This window comes from Gymnoscopelus braueri (genome assembly GCF_963280865.1).
Source record: "Gymnoscopelus braueri genome assembly, chromosome: 3".
NCBI lineage: Eukaryota > Metazoa > Chordata > Actinopteri > Myctophiformes > Myctophidae > Gymnoscopelus > Gymnoscopelus braueri.
In genome coordinates, this window is record NC_137612.1 from 36,542,069 (window position 1) to 36,565,030 (window position 22,962).

General features: G+C 45.9%; 1 protein-coding gene across 2 annotated transcripts in view; it reads left to right on the forward strand.

Moving 5' to 3' along the window:
* The window catches only part of arhgap9 (Rho GTPase activating protein 9), a 65,779-nt gene extending 45,174 nt beyond the window's left edge, over positions 1-20,605 (forward strand). Inside the window, exons 14-23 of one of the 2 annotated variants that reach the window (XM_080424396.1) lie at positions 6,236-6,331; positions 7,677-7,775; positions 8,031-8,133; positions 8,910-9,029; positions 10,821-10,919; positions 12,410-12,487; positions 13,085-13,138; positions 14,159-14,293; positions 15,508-15,613; positions 17,731-20,605. In XM_080424396.1, the coding sequence (XP_080280522.1) occupies positions 6,236-6,331; positions 7,677-7,775; positions 8,031-8,133; positions 8,910-9,029; positions 10,821-10,919; positions 12,410-12,487; positions 13,085-13,138; positions 14,159-14,293; positions 15,508-15,613; positions 17,731-17,926 (1,086 nt within the window). In that variant the 3' untranslated portion in view covers positions 17,927-20,605. The remainder of the gene's footprint in view (positions 1-6,235; positions 6,332-7,676; positions 7,776-8,030; positions 8,134-8,909; positions 9,030-10,820; positions 10,920-12,409; positions 12,488-13,084; positions 13,139-14,158; positions 14,294-15,507; positions 15,614-17,730) is intronic. The other variant, XM_080424397.1, reaches the window with a different exon arrangement.
* The last annotated feature ends 2,357 nt before the right edge of the window (positions 20,606-22,962 follow it).

The following is a 22,962-nucleotide window of genomic DNA, read 5'->3' on the forward strand; positions in this document are numbered from 1 at the left end:
GTGCATTTCACGAACACCCTGGGGCTGAGAGACATTCCAAACGGGAGGACATTGTACTCGTACACCCTCCCCTCGAACCCGAAGCGCAGGAACTTCCTGTGCGGTGGGTAGATTGGAATGTGAAAATAAGCATCCTTGAGATCGATACTCGTCCACCAGTCCCCAAGACGCACGGTGCGTAAAAGCGCAGCGGTTGTCAGCATCCGAAAATGGAAAACCGTGAGGTATTTGTTGAGACCCTTCAGGTTCAGAATGGGTCGCACCCCCCCCCCCCTTCTTTGCCACCAGAAAATATTTCGAATAGAAACCCAGTCGGTTCTGGTTCGGAAGTAATTCCGTGACAGCGCCTTTGCTCAAAAGGGAGGCAACCTCCTCCCTCAGAGTACTGGCCGCTGGACCTGTGGCCTTGGAAAACAACACTTTGTCCGTCATTGGGGGTTTTCTGGAAAATTGCAACCTGTAACCCTTCTGTATTGTGCGTAATACCCAAGGATTTGGCTTGCAAATCTTCCATTCTTCCACACATCGAGCGAGCGGGTTGGCCGGTGACGTCACCGGCCGCTCGGAGAGTGGGAGCGTCGCTATGGGGACGGTTGCCATGGGGAGCAGTGACGCTGTTGCTAACGCCGCCGGCGGTGCTAACCCTGAGGTGACTGACGTCAACATCCGGTTTGTCCGCTCGCGCCGGCTGCCTGTTCCCATGGAAAAAGGGGGCAAGTGTCCCTCCAAGATGGCGGGGACCGAGGTCCGCCTTTTCTGAGCCAAGTACTTCCGGTTCACAGTGACGTGCTGCTGCAACCTGGGAGACGGAAGCCTGTGAGGCGACAAAACCCTCCTCCCCGTAAGGGATGCGTTGTCGCCCGTTACAAGCGAACGTGGCCCGCCCATCGTGACGCGTTGCGAGAGAGGGGGCATCTGTCCCTCCAAAATGGCGGAGACAGAGGCCCGCTCCGTCTGACCCAAAGACTTCCGGTCCACAGTGGCGTTTCGCTGCATCCTGTGAGACGGAAGCCTGTGAGGCGAAAGGCAAAACCGACGTGACCCTGTTCCACTGGCGCTTTGGCGCCCTCTTGTGGACAAAGGCGGCGTCGGTTTGTTTAATACCTTTCCGATTGCCTTCATATGACCCAAAACATGCACAGATGTTGTCCGAACAATGCCTGGAACACCGGGGTTCGGGTGTTCCCGGCCTTGTGGGCTCATGGAATGATGGTATCGACTTAATGCATTTACAGAGTGTATCCCAGCAGTGTCTGGAGCCCCGGCAAACGGGGGCCCCAGGCACTTTGGGCTTATGGGAAGACGACATAGATTTAATGCATGCACATGGGGACCCCCAGCAATGCCTGGAGCCCCGGAAATCAGGGGCCCCAGGCCTTGTTGGCCCATACAGTAAGGGCGCTGGAACAGAGGGGCCCGCGAGACGGGGACCCCTCTGCTCCAAGGCCCTATGCCATGTGAAAGAACGAGACTGTTTGTAACATTCGGTGCATTTATTTTCTTTGGCAGAGAAAAAGGCGGTACATACAGGGCACTTTTCACTGAAACATTGCGCTGTACTACTAAAACGTCCACATTCTGCACACATAAATCGTCCACACTCTGAACACAACAAAGTTTCTTGGCACTCGTGGAGCCGTCCTCGACTCTGTCCAACGAGGCCTGAAAAGCCACGGTCCTCTTCCCCAACACGAACGGCGGAACAGCGGGCTGGGCCGGTCTGTGCACCGGCGAGACAATGTCACTTACCCCGCCCGCCACGAGGCTTCCCTCCTGTGTTGCGACGTGGAGGTCGGCTGGAGCTTCCTACGGTGTTTGTGTTGGTAGAGGCGGGTGGCTGGCGGGGGGAAGCCCTGCCACGATTGCCCGCGTTGCTCTGCGGTCTGTCCCGCGAGCTCGCCTGGGCTGAAGAGGAGCGGGAAGTGTTGGACCCTCGGCGAGAGGAGGAGGAACGACCTCTGCCCGCGGGCCTCTCGTTGCGGGGCCTCGCAGACGGAGGAGGGGCTGGCTCCAGAACCCCCGCCGCGGCTTCCCTCTGGGCCTTTCGTGAGTCGGTGGAGACTCGGAGAAACTCCAACGCTCCAGCGAAGAGGTTGTCTGGCTTCAGCGGCAGCGCCATGACGCTTTTCTTTGCGTCCACCACCTCGTGACGGAAGACGGCCAGACCGAGCCAACGAGCCCTCTCAATCGCCGCGCTGTCCGCCATGGCCTTCCCCACCCAGGCTGTGGCGTGACGAGTGACCTTAATGGTCAGTTGCTGAAGAGCCTCCAGCTCCTCAGCGTCGTCGCCCCACGCCTCTTGTAGCTCACCTAGCCGCTTAGCTGTAGAGCCCTGGAGAATGGCGACCATGTTCAGCGCGCGCGCCGCCAGCGCTGCTGACTTGTACGCCTTCTTCACCGCCACGGATATCGCCTTTTCCTGGGGATCGGTGAAGTGCGGTTCGGGAGTAAGGGCCACTGGATGACGCTGGTCCATGATGCCCTGGGCCAGGACGGCGTCCATGGGGGGACAGGTGATGAGCCCCCACTTTGGCGCGTCCACCACTTCGAGGGGGAAACCCAGCCGATGCGGCTCGGAATGGACCTCCCAGGTGGACATGAGGGCGTTGGCGAAGCCCAGCGCGGCCGGGACTTTCTTGGACCGCTGCGCGCGCGGATCCTGGGGAGCCAAGCCCTGGTACTCGTCCTCTTGCCCGGTGGAGGATGCACGTTCCTCCATCGGGCGAATGAGACCACATCTGAGCAAGGCTCTGTCGATGATAGCCGAGACCGGCTCGTCGCGCCTCGCGGGATCGGATTCCAGCTCCTGGGCGTCCGGCCAGCTGGGCCCCAGCTGACCGCCAGAAGCCCCGAGGTCGTCGTCCTGACGAGGGCTGGATGCGGCTGCTCCGGCAGCCCCCTGGAACGACAGTATCTCACCCTCCTCCGCCCCCTCGTCCATGCTGTGGGCGCTGCCGTCGTCGGAGACGTCGCTGAACGAAGGCGAAGCCCCGCTGTCACGGTACTCCTGCTGCGGCCTCGGAGAGAGCGGCTGGGAAGAGGGGGATGTAGCGCCGCTAGCTAGCTGCACCCGGGTGGACCCACCGGGCACAGCTGCGGCGGCCGGTGGAGTGCTGCGCGGCACAGAGGGTGTAGCAGACTGGAGCTGCTGCGACGGCGCACTCAGGTGTTGCTGCGAGCGGTTGCTGCTGGGACCGCCCGCAGCTGGAGGGCCCATTGTGGGATGAGGACGCACGTGGTGGGCGCCACCACCCACGGTACCTGGGCCGGTGTCCATGCGGGCTGGATCCGCTACGGTGCTGCCGCCTGGGGCCAGTTCGTCGGCCCTGTCCAGACGGCGCTGGATGCGACGCCTGGAGAACCGGGCGCAGTCGTCGCAACCTCCTGGAGCACCACGGAAGTGCTTCGCCTCGTAGGCATGTCGTCGCCCGAGGCAGGAGATGCAAAACCCGTGAGGGTCGTCCGCGGCGATCAGCAAGCGGCACCGTGGCGCCAGTCCGCACGAACGTGGAGCCTCCATGGAGCTAACCTACTAGCCTTTAGCCGGCCGGCTAAAGACGAGGAAAGCAAAGGAGGAAAACTTGATTTCAGATAGAAAGAAAAGATAAGAGAGCCGCGGGAGCGGAAAGAATATAAACTTTTTTTTTGCAGTAGAGGAAAACCCGTGGGTCAGTACAAGTACCACCCGAGTGGGCTAAAGCTGGTTTCGGTCTAATTCACAAAGTTAGCAAGTTTGGTCTTTGAGGTATGTCTCGTAGCTGTAGCATCTGCCATGCAGAGAAGCGAAAGAGGATGAGCCACGTCACGCAAGAGGTTTTATACCTCTTCCGGTTTACCGGACACGTGACATACCCTTCTCAGCCAATGAATGGCCCGGGAGTTTATGGTATGTAGCTCTGCATCACGCCAGGAGGCGCTGATATCCCATAGTGAGTATGTTACGGAGAATTAGACAAGAAACTAACTTGATTTAGAAACATTTTAGGTAAACATGATCTAATTGTTAAAAATAATATGATAATTCTAAATGCTGAATATCATTTTTAGGGTTTAAAAAGACATTACCGTCACCATTTAAACCCTATACGTCATTGACCAGGGTCCCCAAGAGGTCTGTCTGTACTTGGTCCCTTTCTTTTTTCCTTATACACAAATCTCTTCGTCAAAAATAACCGATCTCCGATCTCTCAACACATCGTGTTGCGACACGTGTGAGCTTGCAGATTTCCTATTTTCGCCAAAATGTTTGCCTATTTTCACCAAATGTTCACTTATTAATTGTCCAAAACAGACTTTTTCCAGTATCTATAAGATATATATGAGTTGGCCTGTATAAGCTTAAATCATTTTACGGCTTCATAGCTTAACATTCCACTGTTATGTTTGCATTCATACTTCATACTTCTTGATTTGTTTGTTTTCTTGTGTTACTGCTGATGCTGTCCTGCACTGAAAACATGACATTCAACCCCTGTGTCCATGTGGTATTTCTGCTGCAGAATGCCACATTTGTCACGTTGTGTTAATGTCAGATGGCACTGCCAAGAAGTCACTCAGTTTACTGCAGGGACATTATACCAATTTGGAAAAGCCAGTCAATACATGCCAATAACAAAGTATGGACCCTTACGGGACCCATCTTTAGTGGGCAACCGTAGCTGAATGGGTATGAGGCCGTCTGGGAAAGTTCGACCCTTGGCTTGCCTATTCTATGTTTTAATTGTTCCTGAGCAAGACACTTAATTAATTCCCAGTCTATTCAGCGTCTCAACGAGTTGCTTAAAAAAATTGTTATAGAATGCTAGAACATTCGTGCCTTTCTATAGGCATGTCGGAGATGCAATTATCCCAACTGTGCATGTTGCTCATAGAATTACAATATGGCAGATACAATGACCGGTACACGAGCTATAAATATTCACAGCCGTGCATAATGGTCACGCTGACTCACTCATAATGGCCAGTTCCACAATGATTGAGATATATAAAACCAGAATCAGGCGAACGTGCCGATTTATAAATCTGACGAAATGAAACATAAGACAAATTTTAATTACACTGTTTTGAGCCTCTGAGGTCAAACTCAGAAGAGCCGAGGCTCGAAATGTTGTCATCAAAATGTATAGGAGCATGTGAATGAGTGGGTTCTATCATTTTTCCTATTATCTTTCATGATCCTATCTGAACCCAGCACCCCAACTAGTGATTTGCATATTCTATCCGCTTTTTATTAAATCTGATGAAAAATAATGCATGTGCATATTTATGTCCTTGTGTGTACACGTTTTTTTTTATGCAAGCATTTTCATGACCGGGGTTTTCACGCCTCCGCATTGGTCTCATTTACAGAATTACTTCATGATTAATCAGGCCATGATTTGCCTCATTTGTTTTCTGTTGGCTGCAAGCTAAACTTAACCATTAGTAATTAATTTACCTCAAACATGTGTTTCACCTCAAACATGCGTTGGACTGGTACTACAGGCCATGTACTTTGTACTATCGTTTTGGTATGTTCAGAAAAAAAAATGAAATGCATTCCATTCCTTATGATAATTGCAGTTCCACTATGCGAAATCTGACCACATGACCTCAGTCTACCAACAACAAATATACCCATTATGCATTAAGAGATTAAAATTCATTAAGAGAGAACATTCGAAATACATTGTGGGCTAATAATTAATACATATTTAATTGGTTATTAACATCTGCCAGCACATCCCCCCAATTGGAGCGCAGACATGTTGACTGTATGGAAGTGGTCCTTAATTGGTACAAAAATGGTGGGGGACCGTGAGCCATCTGAGCGTCTGCTCAGATGGCTTTTGCTTTCACTCATCTGCTGAGTGAAAGCAAAAAAAAATGTCCCCTCCCCTCAGCAAATACTCCCACTCCCCTCCCTTTTACACTCACGGTGCGTTCCCACCGAGAGATAAAATATTTGCTCGAGCGGTGTGATTACATACAAAATCAATGCAAAGATGAGACTTGGCGCGATGTTGCAGCGAGAACGAGGCAAACAGGGTGACGCGAACAAAGTGATCCGTCGCCTCGATATCTTCGCACCAGATAGAAAATCCCAACTGAGCCGACGTTCGCTTCCCCCCCCACCAGCGCTGACCAGCTGGACCAAAGTGAAGCGATTCAAACAACTATCTTTCGGTGGGAGCGCACTCAAAGTTAATGTAACAGGCGGGATCTTCCTGTAACTGTATGTGTTTGTTCTTCACAGAAACCAGGGAATAGTCGCCCAGAGAGCAGTGTGGACTTGAGGGGAGCCCGGATCCAGTGGGCCAATGAACTGTCCAGCAAGAAGAACGTCTTCAAGGTGACAGACAAAACATCAACCACTGCCTCAAAAGCTAATTCAAACTCACTGAAAGAGTCCATCCTGACTTACACTTCAGAGCTGGATGGTGTTGAGGCAAATTACAAATCAGGTTTAAACCTAATATATGCTCCGCCACACAAAAATAGCAGGCCTACAAGCTCATAACGTTGTTGAGCTTGTAGGCCAGCTATTTTTTACGCTGTCATACGACGAAGTGTGAATTGGGCTTCTAGCATGACATCCCTTACCTTATAAGGCTTTTCACCCTTTCATTCCTCTAAGTCACTTTTTTAACAATTCAGCGTCAACATATCTTTTCACACTTTTAGAGCATCAAAGTGGTCACAATGGTGCCAAACATTAGTTAACAAAATAAAAAAAAAACAGTTTTTGTGTATTTGTATAGAAAAAGTCAAATAGGGTAAGGACACAAAGAGGAACTAGTGAGGGAGAGGAGGTAAGGACACAAGGAGGGAAGGAGTGAGAGAGAGGAGGTGAGGTCAAGAGGAGGGAAGGGGTGACGGAGAGGAGGTGAGGACACAAGGAGGGAGGGAAGGAGTGAGGGAGAGGAGAGGAGAAGAGGCAGAGGCTATTTCTGTCTGCAAACAGTCAGTGTAGGAACTGAGATATTTAAATGACGTTGGGTTATCGTTTAACCATAAAGTCTATCATCTATTCTGTTCAGCAAAAGTAGCAGATCTACAAGCTCACAGTAGAGGGGAAAATGGAGGGGGACTAGTATAGATTAAGTAGGGTGGTCAATTAAGTAGGGTTTAAGTGGTTAAGGATTTATTCGGCACGATTCTTCGGCAATCTTCATTTGAACTTAAATTCAACCGTCCTAGGGCAAGAATGTGTTTTTGTGCTCGTATTCTGCTTAAAGGAAGTCGAGTATCACAGGAAGTATATTGAGCGAAAAACTTCTTTAACACCTCCACTGCAGATGTGTGCCCGACTCTGCAACTCAACCCACGCGTGTGACAGCATATCTGACCTAAAGCTATGTCACGTCGGGCGAAACTTTACACAAGCCAACTTTTTTACTTTATTCTCGCTACCCAGATCTCTACAACACACTTCGTTACACTCTGCTTTAAAAGAGATTTACACAACGTGTAGTCAGAGAAGTGTGAATAGAGGAGAAAGAGAAAAAAACACATTGTTAAAAAGCCCACTGGGGAGCTGTGGGATCGTCTCCAGAGCTTAGCGCAGCAGCGCTGGTGTGACAGCAGGGCTACGCTATGAAAGATGGCAGTGTTGGATGCATGTGGGAGTGTCGTCTAACACTCGCCGTACTACAGGGAGGAGGTTTTAATTCTGCGTGCACTGCGCATTGTTTCAGCTGAGGACGGTGACGGGCAACGAGTTCCTTCTGCAGTCAGAGACAGACTCGCTGATCAGAGAGTGGTACAACACCATTCAGAGTGTCATCGACAAACTGGTGAGACTGTCTCACACAAACACATGGGAAGCATCTGTTCACGCGCGCCCACACAATGATATCTTTGTGCTATGTTATTACAACCACTGACTGTATAAAAAACACATTAGAAAAGATGATTGCAAATCTAACACTGAAAACCCAGTTTAACCGCTGAGGAACCCTATTCTGGGGGTGAACATTTGGCGAAAATTCTACAAGCTCACAACGCGTTGTTAGCTTCATTTATAAGGCAAACATTTATCTGTGTTTCAGGACCGTGATAACCCTCTAGACAATGTTCTCCTGTACTCTCTGAGGAGAGCAGGCAGCGTGGAGATGTTGGACGAGGATGAGGATGACAGATACAGGACAACACGTAAGCCCCGACCACCTTCAGAACGTCCCTAAAGGCTATATCTTCCACCTTCAGCACTCCCTCCTGGCTTTCTTCCCCCACACTTCCTGTCCCGCCCTTTTCGTCCTCCATCCATACTCATCTGCTCACGTCACCACTCACTCACTCACTCACCCACCCACCCACCAACCCACTCACTCACTCACTCACTCACCCACCCACCCACCCACCCACTCACTCACTCACTCACCCACTCACTCACTCACTCACTCACTCACTCACTCACTCACTCACTCACTCACTCACTCACTCACTCACTCACTCACTCACTCACTCGAGCTTCTCTCGTTCCTCTTCTGACATCCATTCTAGGGTTGACTATATCGATTAGTGTTAATTAACCTTGTAAGCCCTAAGTGTTGCGCAAAAATGCAATAGCTGATCTACAACCTCTTAACATTGTGAGCCTGGAGATCTGCATGTTTTTGAAAATAATTGATTCAATCGATTAGTTAGACTTGTTAGAATTGTTGCACCCCTAATCCATTCAGGCTTTTTTCACCCCTCTATCCTGTCCCCCATTCTTGCCTCCATTGAGCCCACTTACATCCTCTCACGTCCTCCGCGGCAGTTCACCCCCCCGTCCCCCCCCCGTCCCCGGCTACCCTCCATCACCTTCAGCATCACCCTCACCTCCCGCTCTTCATTGTGACCACCCTCCCTGCTCATCTCCTGTCCTCCCCATATCACCTCCTCTTCTGACTACTCCTCCACCTGTCCTTCTCCTCCCTCAATAGTGCCACGCTCGGCGTCCAACCTGGAGAACACGGAGAGGAAGAGGGTGAAGAGTCGTCTGAAGAAGCTGATCCTGAAGAGACCTCCCCTGCAGGCCCTGCAGGAGAAGGGCCTCATCAAAGGTGAGATTCGCCGCGTCAAATGTCTGTGCCTTATTAAAATTACATGAACCCTAGCGTCCCTTGGCATGTCATAATAGCAAAATAGTTTCACCCAATATGACTTAGCTTTAGGTCAGATATTCTGTCACACGCGTGGGCTGAGGTTGCGTTGCGGAGGGGTTTAAGTTGCAGAGTCGGACACACATCTGCAGTGGAGGTGTTAAAGAAGTGTTTTTCTCAATATACTTCCTGTGATACTCGACTTCCTTCAAGCAGAATACGAGCACAATAGGCAAAAATAGGCAACATTCCAAATAGTTGTGATGCGTTAGCTCAGATCAGCTGTTTTTGGAGAAGAGATTTTGTGTTTGTGTTGAAAAAATCTAATCATGTGGATCTCGGGATCCAAATGGGAATGGCCTGGCTCCAATATGGATCATGGACTGCATACGGACAGCCTGTGATGCCAGTCATCTATGATGTACAACTCAAAATTTGGGCAAGGTTTCAGGTTGATCCCAGCACCATTGACTTCCGTTATGAAATTATTTCTATATTCTCATAATTTTAATATTTCAAACAGTATCAAACATAGAAAAAACATTAACGGTCCAGCGGTTTGCAAGATTAGCTCTGGATAGTGTGTGTGTGTGTGCGCTTGTGCGTGTGCGTATAAACCAACAAAATTCCTAAGGGTGCTATTGTCGTTTCTGACAATACAGCGATTCTCGGAAGCATGTGTTAGTTTGTGTGCTAAAAGTGTGACTTTAAGATCTGCTTCACCATGCAATGTACTGTCAGTCAACGGGAAGTATATTTTGGATTAACCATTTCTTATCTATTTAAACTATTGAAGATATCTCTCCCAATATTTGGAGTTACCTCATGGCAACGTAAATGTACAACCCAAACCTCTACCAAGGTTTAATTGTACAGTTCCAGGGGGGCAATAGCAAAAATGCAGAAGTGATTCTATTCTGACAACACAGAACTATGTCTGCTTTACTGCAGGGCAATATTAGTTTTTTGTTTGTTTTTCTACTTATCCACATTTTGACATTCATACCTCTATGGAACCAAATGTGAAATGAAAACACCAGTGGTGTCCTTTAAACAACCCCAATTTAGGCACTCAACCATTATCTGATCTCGTGGAGTTGCTCAGTCGACAGTACTACAAGACTGCTGTGCTGTGCTGGCCCCTAGTGTAAAAGTATTGATGTGTGGGTAACATTTTCCCCCTCCCACGCCATTGCTCTAAATAAAAATGTGCAATTAAGCATCTTCTATGGTCAAATAAGGGAAAAGTTAAAGTGATACACTGACTACTGTATCCATGATTTTTTTATGAAGTGCTTTACACAAGTGGGTTCATCACAAACGTGCTTTGCAGCGCAATGGGAATAAAAATGATCATGCAGCAATGTCACAGTGGCATACATAGTCTAGTGTAGAGCCTCTCAGATGAAGCACCACTGAGACACACTGTATATACTGTACATGAATGCCATTGCATCATCAAGGGGGAGCTTAGTTCTCTGCTGGGAACTGAGCAGAGGATGGCAGCTGAAATCGGCTCCAGGGTTTTTTTTTTCTCTTAGAGAAAGGCCTTTTGAACTGTAAACTTAGATAACGCTTAAACTTGCTTGTAGATTCCATATTATGTGCTATTATCAGTGTTGTCAGGAAGTGCCTGTAGAATCCATAATGATCTGTGAAATACTTCTAAACAGATTGTGTGTCTGCGTCTGTGTGTGCGTGCGTGTGTGATTCTGTCTCTCTGTCTGCCTTGTCGTTGACGTCCCCATGCAGATCAAGTTTTTGGCTGTCGTCTGGAGCTGCTGTGCGAGAGAGAGAGGAACACGGTGCCTCGTTTCGTCAGGCTGTGTACCGCAGCCGTGGAGAAGAGAGGTACAGCTTACTTTGCTGAACTTTGAAGAATACAGATGGCGCTCAACTATATATAATTATAAAAAGCCACAGCGAAAACCAGTTTGGAGAAGCGGCCTGAATCCTATTTTAAAGCGACGGTCCCTTGACAGTTCTGCAGCGATGTTGTTAACGATGGAGTTTAGAGGCATGGCAGAAATCGGGCTAAGAAAACGCGTCATGTCTATATTCCACACAGGAAGGAGATTGGAACGTGCGCGCTCACAGAGTACGTATGGCAGGTGCCATATTAAGATAGACCCAAATGGGGTAAAATAGAGCCGTATAGGAATATTTTATTCAGGGGGAAAAAAACTGCTGTTCTGTACTGACCGTGGAGGGCTTAATAAAACAAAATCCTTCTGTTTGTATTTGGAAGTTTTTTACATTAAACAGTGACTTTACTTTAATCCACACAGTTACAAATCCAGACACTTGCAGGGTATAAAGGCAGCGACAGACCTAGAAACTCTGAAGATAGTGGCCAAGCAGCATTCTAAGTGATGGCGGAAGAAGGTAGCAGGAAATGAATGGGAATTTTGTTTCTGAGCAGAAGGAAATGGCCATGGGATTGGCTTAAACGTAAAGCCCATACTTGGCCAACCAAACCTGTGTGCATGTGCGTGTGTGTGGGGGTGGTGGGAGGTGAGGCAGGAACATAGCTTTGTTAGCACAACAAACAAAGCCTTTATGGGGGCAGAATGCAGCGTCACGCCATCAAACGTGAAGGGGAAGTTTGTAGTTATTTTTTTCCCCCTGTAGCAATTACACGGGAACTAAACCTTCAAAGTTTGTTTCTACGACTAGCTGTTGAAATGTGGGGCCATTTATTCCGGCAGTTGGTTATTTTTTGTACAGCATTATGCTTTTGTGTGCCATGTTTTGTTTATGTATGTCTTATGACTTGGAGGATTGGATACCACTCACTGCTGCAACAAATCAAAAATTTCAAGGCACGCTCAATTATTGATTGTATGAGAATGGCACTTTAATGACCAGCCTGAGACAATAACCAGGGAGGTTCATTACAAAACTGCACGGTAAAAATCCTTTAGGTCAGAGAGTGTCCAAATATAACCAAATGGAACCTTATGGGTACATTTGGTTATATTTGAAATTTGTGTATACTCTCAGAATAATAAATACAATTAAGTAAAATAACTCATTCATTCATTCATTCATTCATTCATTCATTCATTCATTCTCAGTGTTAAAGCAACTCGCAGGATTTTACAGAAGAAATATATTGAAATACATTGACTTCTTTAACATTTTCAGCAACATATCAATTCACAGTGCATCTGCACTCACCTGGATGTATGTGTGTGTGTGTGTGTGTGTGTGTGTGTGTGTGTGTGTGTGTGTGTGTGTGTGTGTGTGTGTGTGTGTGTGTGTGTGTGTGTGTGTGTGTGTGTGTGTGTGTGTGTGTGTGTGACACACTCACCTGGCTGTATGTGTGTGTTGCGTTTCAGGGCTGGAAACCGATGGCATCTACAGGGTGTCTGGAAACCTGGCTGTCATTCAGAAACTACGCTTCCTGGTTAACCACGGTGAGGGGAAGGAGGATGAAAGACACGCATACACACACACACACACACACACACACACACACACACACACACACACACAACCCACATGCGCACTCACACAATGCCTTTTAAATTATTTATTTATATCCACATAAATATACAGTTACTACAGCAAGACTCCCACTATCAGCATCTTCTTCATATATGGCGGCCACACTCACACACACACACACACACACACACACACACACACACACACACACACACACACACACACACACACACACACACACACACACACACACACACACACACACACACATACACTGTACAGTTGTTTTTTTAATATACATGAAACCTAGCGTCCCTATTCTGGGGCAAACGTTTGGTGAAAATAGCCGATCTACAAGCTCACAACTCATCCCAACGCAACACGTTGTGAGCTTGTACATCGGCTGTTTTCAGCGAAGGGATTTGGTGTAGAGTGAAAAATGTAGGGGGCCTACTATAGACACCTGGGGGACTCCAGTCAGTATATAGGACAAATCTGATGTTGTGTCGTTAAAGCAAATAATTTCACAAGCAGGCAGACCATTGAATGACTGTTGGTTTTTGCAGAGCGAGCGGTGACTACCGATGGCCGCTTCATGTTCCCAGAGGAATTGGTACAAGGTAGATTCAAATGGAGACCAGAAGAGCCGGCGGCAAGCCTTCCTTCCGCCTTGCCGCTTTTTACGTGATATTCAGTGTGCTTCTGTACTGTTACTGTATGTGTGTGCGTTGCATAAGTGTGCCAACGCACGCGTCTTTACAAAAACGCATAATGCGCGTGCTTTCACATTCACAGTGACTGTTGACTACACGCGTACACCGCGCTAACGCTGTTGTGCTGAACAGTGTGCTGATTGTATTACCATGTGCTTAATGTACGTGTGTCCCTTAAGCGCTCTGTCTGCTTGAAGTTTTCTGATGTAATAATGTATAGAGAGCTGTACAGTGGGTTTCTCTCACAGTCCATGGGTGCCACCAAGTGGCTACAACAGAGATGTGTTGTGTGTTTGCACCAGTGCCACAGACAGCGGTGTCTCTCTGGGCCTGGTTTCTGGGTTCTCAACACACCATGGTACAGTGCTGCTTGTTTGCACCATAGATCTTGAATTAAGTGACATTCATCATCGCAGACCTCAAAGGGGACATAGAACAGTAAAATGTCATGTTACTACTCTCGAAATGTTGGCCAGGAGTGAATAAGTGATTTTCTTTTTTGCCGATTTCTTCGCCTGTGTGTGTGTGTGTGTGTGTGTCTGTGTCTTTGTGTGTGCCTGCGTGCGCGCGCGTATGTGTGTGTGTGTGTGTCCGCGCACGAGAGAGAGATTGTGTGCAGCTGTTGTTTTGACTGTTTCACAGACAACTTGTATCTCTCTCGTACAGCAACAAGCCTTAAAGCTAAAGCTTAGCGCTGATGGGGATTTGCTCCTCGTCATGTATGTTCCACTCTCTGATGCTATTACATACCCCCGCTTCTTTCTCACCGTTTACACTGTTTTCTTTGTCCTTTTCTTCATTGCCACCCCCCTCTCTCTCTCTCTTTCTCTATCTGTATCTGTGATTGTCTACCGCTCTATTCCACTCTCTCTCTCTCTCTCTCTCTCTCTCTCTCTCTCTCTCTCTCTCTCTCTCTCTTTCTCCCAGAGGAGAAGCTGAACTTGGACCAGAGTGAGTGGGAGGATGTTCACGTCATCACCGGTGCTCTAAAACTCTTCTTCCGTGAGCTTCCTGAGCCCCTGGTACCCTTCGGCTTCTTTACAGACATTGTGGAGACAGTCAGTGAGTGAACGCTTCCACTCTCTCCATTCACTTACCCACTATTCATGAGACAGATATAAAGGAAGCAGGGATGGAACTTAAAGCCCTCCTCCTGGCAACTTTTCAGCCCAAATTTCTAAGCTGGCTTGGAAACCCCTTTGTCTCAAACAGCGACGCGTGATTATCTCCAACTGTGACAGTCCAAACTAACTTCGCCTATTTGAGAGAGGAAAGTACACCAGTGCTTAGGCTGTTTCTTATTTCTTGTAAGTACATGTAATAATGTACTTATTTGACATTTTTTTCTTTCCTTATAATCTTTAACTTAACTACTTTCAACCTGGCGTCCCTATTCTGGGGTTGGCATTATTGGCAAACATAAAATAAAAATAGCAGATCTACAAACTCAGCTATTTTCATCACACAACACCATCATACGACAAAGTATAAAATAGGGCTTATGTGGTTAAAGAACCTGTTCATGGTGTGCCTGGGGGCTCGGCCGGTTGGTGCACAGACAGTTATGCTCCCAATGAACGTGAGGACTCGGGTTCTGGTCCAGCCCCGGTCCTACTCTCCCTTTGGTTTAGTGTCTCTGCACTCTCCTGTATGAACTAAGAGCTTTTATAGCTCAGTCACTAACCTGGCAAGTCTATAAATTTGCCCTCTCCATAAAAAACGAGATTAGCCACCATTCGAATAATATTTTTTTTTTATTAATACATTTCCGGACATAATCTGTGGTGGAAATAATGAACCCTGATTACCCTTTGTTTAATGTTTATTAAAGATTTTATTGATTACAAAGTAAGCAAATAAAATGATGCTTGGTGATTAAATTTTAATCCACCCACCACCTTTACATTCAAACCCATTAAATAAGAAAAAGGGTTAATGAATGGTCAATATTCTTAATAAATAAAGCAAGTGACTATGCATAAGTGTACTGTATATTTATGAGTGCATGCGTGTTTGTGCATGTACTGTAAACTTGTGTGAGCAGGGGGTGGAGGCACATTGACTGTCCTTGTTCTTGATTATCATTAGCTTGATGCCCCATGAGTTTAATTCATTCTAACCTTGGCTTTTGGGGAATCTGGACATCACACAAATGAGTCACAGTGGCCCAAGACAGTTAGTTAATTACTTCATACTGCACACCAACAGATCAGGGAAGGAGGCACTGAAGATCATGTAGTGGTCCGTCAACTAACAAGTCGTTTTGTTTTTTCCAGAGATGTCCGACTACCAGGACAAGGTGGACCGTCTGAAGTGTCTGGTGCTGAGCATGCCTCCCCCCAACCACGACACCATGCAGTTCATTTTCCAACATCTCAAACGGTGAGAGCACACGCTCAGCTTTAACCCGAGTGTACCTATTCTGGGCATGTCATAATAGGTGAACATTCCGTTAAGAGATTACGCGTAGATGGGGGAAAAAATAAGGGTTTTAGGAGCCTATAATCAGATGTAAAAGCAATGGTGGTATGCACTGTACAGCACAAGGTGAGCACTCCAGCCTCAGACAACATAGTGATCATGTGCCCGGCCTAAAAGGTTGCCCACCCCTGATTGAAGTGGTTAACCTGTGACTGAATGCTTCTGAACATCTTGCCTGTTGATCCGTTTGTCTGTCTGGTTTGTTGCCTTCATGTCTGCCACCTATTTGCGTCCCTCATCGTCTGTCAGTCTGCCTTATCACACAGCCTGTGCGTGTCAGCGCCATGTTCAGTCGCGCTGTGAAAACCGACGCATTTCCCTGTGCAGAAATATCACCCTCCCCTAATTTCCTTTGAGGTACTTACTAGGCATGAAGGAACGAACCAGATGCCCCCAAAAGAAATTCGATTCCTTCCTCTTCCTCTTAACGTTTAAGAAAAAAAAAACACCACAAGAGGGGGCAGAGTGCCCTCGTTTTCCATCATTTTTTTCTGACCACTGCGAGTCACTTATGAATCACATCGTGTGCCGAGACCGTACCGTACCAGCGCCACGCTGTTGTTAAGTTTAGGTCCTCTGAAGATGAAAAGGTTTGAGGGAGATGAATAGTTTGCAGTTCTTTTTTTCTTTTCTGCAAGCCAGTTCAGTACATAAAATGTGTGTGTTTTCACCGCTTATGGTTTCCCCTCCCTGCCTGGGGGGGGGGCGGACGCTTCGTGTTCTGAGGGTGATGTTTGTGCCAGGGTGTGGTGGGCCCCATGAATTTGTCAACTTTGTGTCTTTCTCTTTTTCTCTCGCTCCCTCCCTCGTTCTCTATCTTTCTCTCTCCCAACGCTGTCATTCCTTTCTCCCCTCATTCTGTTTCTCATTTATTATCTCCCTCCTCCATCAACCCATTTGTTCTCTCTCTCCCTCACTGTCCCCCCTCTCCTTACAGTACACCCCTACCCCCCATTCCCCCCTGTTCCTCTCTTTATTCCCTATTTTCACCCCCCCTCTCTCTCTCTTTTCTTCCTCTCCTCTTCTCCCTTCCTCTCCCTTCTCCTCCTCCTCCTCTCAGCCCCATGGGAGCGTTGTGGTTCGTCTGCTGGAAGGCATACCAACACCACCGCCGCCACCACTGGAACCTCTCTCTCTCTCTCTCCCTCTCACTCCTTTTTTCTTTGCTTTCCTCTCTCTCTTTTTTCCTCCTCTCTTTTTAATGTGGAAGTTTTGAGCAATTGCTGGCTGACTCTGTGGCTTGGTGGGAATGGCATTTTTAGAAGAATGCCTCATGCTGTGGTTTTAACCCATTCCTGAGTCTCCGACACACACACACACACACACACACACACACACACACACACACACACACACACACACACACACACACACACACACACACACACACGCACACACACACACACACACACACAGAGGTAGGTGGATGTAGACCGCTAATGTACACACATGCATATGGATGAGGATACACAAATACAAACACAGCAGAATGTCCATAAACACACACACACACACACATGCATACACAAACGTGCACAAGCAGGCGGATGTGCCGTAGGTGGAAGATGTATACACGCACACACTTTCTGTGGATGCTCAATTGCAACCCACCCATGTCTTATTCCACCCAGTGAGTGGGGGACCCTCTTAGCTGTCATGGCATTCTGCAAATGGGTAAGAATAATAAAGATGTCACATAGTGACCATGGTCATAAAGCTCTGTGCACCATTAGTGGTCAGCTCCGTGACTGCACTTACAAAGATGAAGTCAGTCGGATTCAGAAAACTGAAGTTCAAAAGCCTGTCAGTGCTGTGAAACTGTGCTCTTTGTGTTGAGGTCCTGACAGAAGGACGTCATGCTGTGTGGACGTCTCATGTGATGGCGGAAGCATCTATTTCTCCCATGTCAACTCTCTCCCTCATTTGCCATCTCTCTCTTTCTCTCTCTCTCTCTCTCTCTCTACCCATCTCTCCCTTTCTGTCTCTCTCTCATTCCCGTCTTTCTTGTGTCTCCATAGAGTGATGGAACTCTCAGATGCGAACAGGATGACCACCCAGAACATTGGCATCGTGTTTGGGCCAACTCTAATGCGTCCGGAGCGGGACAACGGGAACATGGCTATCAACATGGTTTACCAGAACTCGGCCGTGGAGCTCATCCTCACCGAGTTCGACTACGTCTTCGGAACCAGCAGCTCCTCCGCACTTCTCTGACAGGGGGGGACGGTGTTCCTCTAGATACGTCAAAAGTTCAAGTATTGAGACAGTGGACTAAAGCCTAATTTACGCATTGTTACTGATTTTCGCCAAGCGAGTTCAAGTTAGCGTCAACTGGGATTGAGAGGTTTCAGTCATGATTCCCAGTTGGCCCTATACTTCGTTGTGTGACAAAAAAATCTGCAAGATCACAATGTGTTGCATCGCAAGCTTGTTGATCGGCTATTTGAATATTTTTCAACATTTTGAAATGTCTCCGAAAAATGATATACTTACATGACCAAAATAGGGACGTCAGGGTTAATGTGGTTAAAACAAAGACAAAGACAAGTAGAAGAGGTCACTGTTAGTCCACTTACTAAATATGCATGCCTTTCTCTGTGCAAGTAGAGAGACGGCTCTGTGTTGAAACGTGTAGGAATGATCCATGCTTCTCGCCTCTCCTTGAAGTTTTCACTGATCAAACTGGACAGGACATAAGCAAATCATAAAATGGTTTAACATATACTGCTATAAATACTTCAACCAGTCTGGCATGTATTAATCAGTAATTATCTCAAGAGAATGGGGGGAAGGATGTCTTCTTAAGATCATTCTAGCCCCCCATTACATTAACAGAACCATTGCACTGTGAAACACACCAGCACCACTTGTTGCAGGGAAACAAACACATGAAGGGCGATGGAAGCATTTATTCTATGCAACAGAGACAGATCCCCACTGCAGTATTTGCATGGATATAAATCATGCAAACATACAGGAATGTGTGTACTTGTGCCACCATCTGCAAAAAAAAAAGAGCCATATATCTAGAGGTCTTTACACACAGGGCAGTGACGAATAAACGATCTGAAAATCGTAGGCGAGTTTTTTGCATCAAATCTGTTGATAGTTGATAGTTGATGTCTCATTCATACAGATTGATGCCTTTATTCACCGTGAGAAATCAACCTTGTTCCGAATTAAATTTGCATCGCTTTCAGTGTGGATGTACTTATGACAAAAACATCAGTTAAAAAAAATCATATTGTCTGCCGAATAATCCTCTTAAACCCTATGTAGTTAGTTGACCGGGGTCCCCCAGGGCTCTATACTTGGTCCGCTCGTTTTTTCCCCGTCTACACCAAATCACTTCGCCAAAAATAGCAGATCTACGCGCAACACAAACGCGTTGTGAGCTTGTAGATCTGCTATTTTCACAGAACGTTCACCCCAGAATATGGACGCTAGGGTTCATGTGATTAATTACATTAAAATAACGCCTTAACGGTGGATATGGACCTTCAGAGTCAACTGAGGATGGTGGCGAGTGATCATTTACTTGATTAAACTGAAAGAGTTCCTATGCCAACATGGTGGCAGTATCCCCTTGTACCAAATAGCTCTGAATAGTGTGCAGACCATTTCCCTTGTTGTATAACAATGGATTTGTCTTCCATTTTTAATAATGTAAACCGTGCTGATTAACTTAAACATGTTCTTATGTTGTAAATATGTGAAATACCGTCTTTGTCAACTCGTAGTACTTTGCGTACAGCGTGTAACCTAAACAGATAGGTGATGTACACTGGAAGCCAAACTCAGAACGACACAATTGCTTTGAAATGAAAGGGCCTGTTTGTTCATTTTTCCCGCAATAAAAACCGTGAAGTGATTGAACGGGGCATTTGTATGTGATACTTGTCAGGGTGTGGTTGGTGGGTTGAAGTCTGCTGAGCGATGGGTTGCGTGAGAGATAGTAGAAGTGTGGAGGTATGCAGGCCCTAGGGACTCAGCGGGTGGAGACATCCCTGATGATTGGTACAAACACTGCTTTTAATAACAGAACAAAAGAGGAAAATGGAAATGCATATGTTTAAAAAATGTGGATTTCCCCCAAACTACACTCTCTCTCTCTCTCTCTCTCTCTCTCTCTCTCTCTCTCTCTCTCTCTCTCTCTCTTGTTCTCTCTCGCTCTCTGTGGCTTTGGTAATTTTATATTGACTGTGGGTTTGGCAAAAGACAAAAAGAAGAAAAAGAAGAGAGTAAAAAGTGAGCATAGATTTGTGGAGTTTTATTAGATATATTTATTTATGTTTATATTCCTAAAATTGCAGGTCCCTTAGAGTCCAAAATGATGGTGTCAAGAATTTATAATTGATTAATGTAGAGTCCTTTGAGGATTTCATAATTGGAGATTATTTCTTTTTTTGTCCATTGTGTGTTTCTGTTTCTGTTCATTTCCAGGGTCATTCCAGTTTGATTGCCACAGTAAAATCATTTTTCTGCCTAAATAAAGAACCACACTGTTGTTTATTTGACTTGTTTGATTGACTCTGGTATCAGAGTCAATGTGCACATTCAGTCCAAAGTTAGTTACAGTAGTTGTACAATTTCTCAGATTATTTTCAAAACCTCATCAGTTTATTTTATTTTCTCTTGAAAGACCTGTGTCCCATTCCCCATAATGTGAGAGCGAAAGTTTCCATTCACGGCATAAAAGAAAAGGCTTTTAGGGCAAATCTGGTGTCTTATTACTTGCAAGACGCTTAAATGATTCAATATTTCAGACTCTTGCTATTTTGTACATTACTGTAATTATGTCCTGTTATGTTTTATTCTCTCTCCAAACTCTGATTTTGAAAGAGATTTATGTGTCAATAAAAAACCCAATGGCAGAAAACACTTGAGGACACAGCTCTCTCTGATGTCTTTTATTCTCCTTGGTGGTGTGATGGTGCTAATCAGTCTCTAATATTAGAATCATGCCTGATTTATGTCTCGCGTACTGAAAACAACAGACCTACAAGCCCATAACGCATTGTGCATGTGTGGCGAGTTGTGAGCTTGTAGATCGCTATTTTCGACATACGACCCAGTCATATGTCAAAGTATAAACCAGGCTGCCAGGGGCATGATCAAACATTCGGTCCTAATCGGCAGTCTGCTGGCAACTACAAGAACACAATTATCTCTCAACTTTGGCCGGATGTAATTTTTCCTTAAATTACAGGATATGTCAGTTAAATAACATGTTTGTTATGAACAATATGTTTATTAATGATGATGTGTGGTGGTGTACAGTATGATGGGATGAAAAAGCATGCAAATATGAAAAATATTTTGTGGCCCAACATCTTAAATCCTCATTATAATGAGGTAAAAAGAGAAGCAACAATGTTAAACGTTCATGCTTGACTCTGGAGAAGTTTAAACTGACAGCTTATTTATATTATACATTGTATTTACAATCCAAGCACGCACACACACACACACACACACACACACACACACACACACACACACACACACACACACACACACACACATATATGTATATATATATATATATATATATATATATATATATATATATATATATATATATATATATATATATATATATATATATACTAGGATTGTTAACAAGGGTTTATTTGTCTCACTCGTACAGGTACAAGCTGTTGGTGTGACATGTTCCACAGGACTGTACAACAACAGCATATAAGAAAAAATATTAAAAACAAGACGCACGCATCTTAGCAGCAATGGAGGATGTGCAATGGCCGATGTTCACAATTAGAGGGGGCGGGGAGGGGTTAATTTATCATGAGGTTTATAGAATGTGCGATACTTGATATCTGTGTTTGGTGATGGCTGATTTAAGCAGTCACGACTGGCCTGAGTCATACTAATTGGACTCAGACGCACAGGATAAATCCCCACACAAAGATTGAAAGAGAGACTCTGTCATGACAAGTCTTGTGTCTTCTTATTTCATTGTGGCTAACTACCGTACAGTTACAACTAAGGCATGTCAAGCAGCACAACTGTATGATTCTTTAAAGCTTTGGAAATATAGACCTTAATTCAAAGCTATGGCCTAATTCATGGGCCACATCCTTCGAAGGACGCAGCCCCTGAATTGGTACCCAGCTGAAGAATCCTGCTGTCGTCTGTCCAGTGCTACCGAGTCTGTCAAACTGTGACAACTAAAATAAAAATGTGCTTTAAATCAATTTTGAAGTTGTACAGTATGATAATGTATTTTGCTTGCCACTTGTAAATATTACAACTTTGAGTATATTTCAGAGATATTGAAAATGTTGAACCACAAAGGGATGAGAACTTTATAGAAATCGTTGGCCTATTTTCAGGTTGAGCTGCACTGATTATTACATTACATTACATTATTATTGGCATGTATTACATCTGTAATTTATACATGCCAAACTTTTACGGACCATAGTACCATAGGGTGTCAAGTTCAACTCAAACCTGATGATTACCCATTCAAAAATAAGTTACCTGATTAGCGGTGAGCATCATTCTGTATGGTTTACCTATTAAATCAGATACATACCGCCACATGCAGTAACATTATTGCAAGGAGCAAAGCAAGGAGTTGGAGTTATGTGACAATATTTATAGAATTTCATTGGTTGGTAGACCTAATAGCAAAGAGGATTGCTGGAGTGTTTTGATAGTAGCCTGCAAGGCTTCCCTGGGCTCATTCTCAAGGAATTTAGGTCCAGAGTGTACAGTCAGGACTGCAGTCTAGCAGTCCTGTACTGCTAACCCATTCACATGATTCATGTGGGGTCACTCACTGTGCCCAACGATTTTTTAACTATCTTACTCACATCATAATTGCAAGATCATTTATTCATGTGCGGTAGCTATCAATAGTCAAACCAGCGCAAACCCAACCCATAAAGCGATGTAAGCGATGTATAGCTGCTTGGGGCCAACAGGCTAGGCCAAGAGCTGCAACTATTCTATTGCTTTGGGCCTACAACCATAGAGCCTACAACAGGCAAGGCCCCCGCAACTATTCTGTTGCTTGGGGCCTACAACCCAGACCATTCCATTCTTACAATGGGAGTCGATGCTAGTGTTGTCACTCTCATATTAGATCACGCTGCTACAACCATAGAGGCTACAACCGGCATGGGCCCTGCAACTATTCTGTCATAAATCTAATTGGCCTACAGTACATGTAACACTATAGGCTACTACCTGTAACACATGGGCCTACTGTAAGCATACTGTGC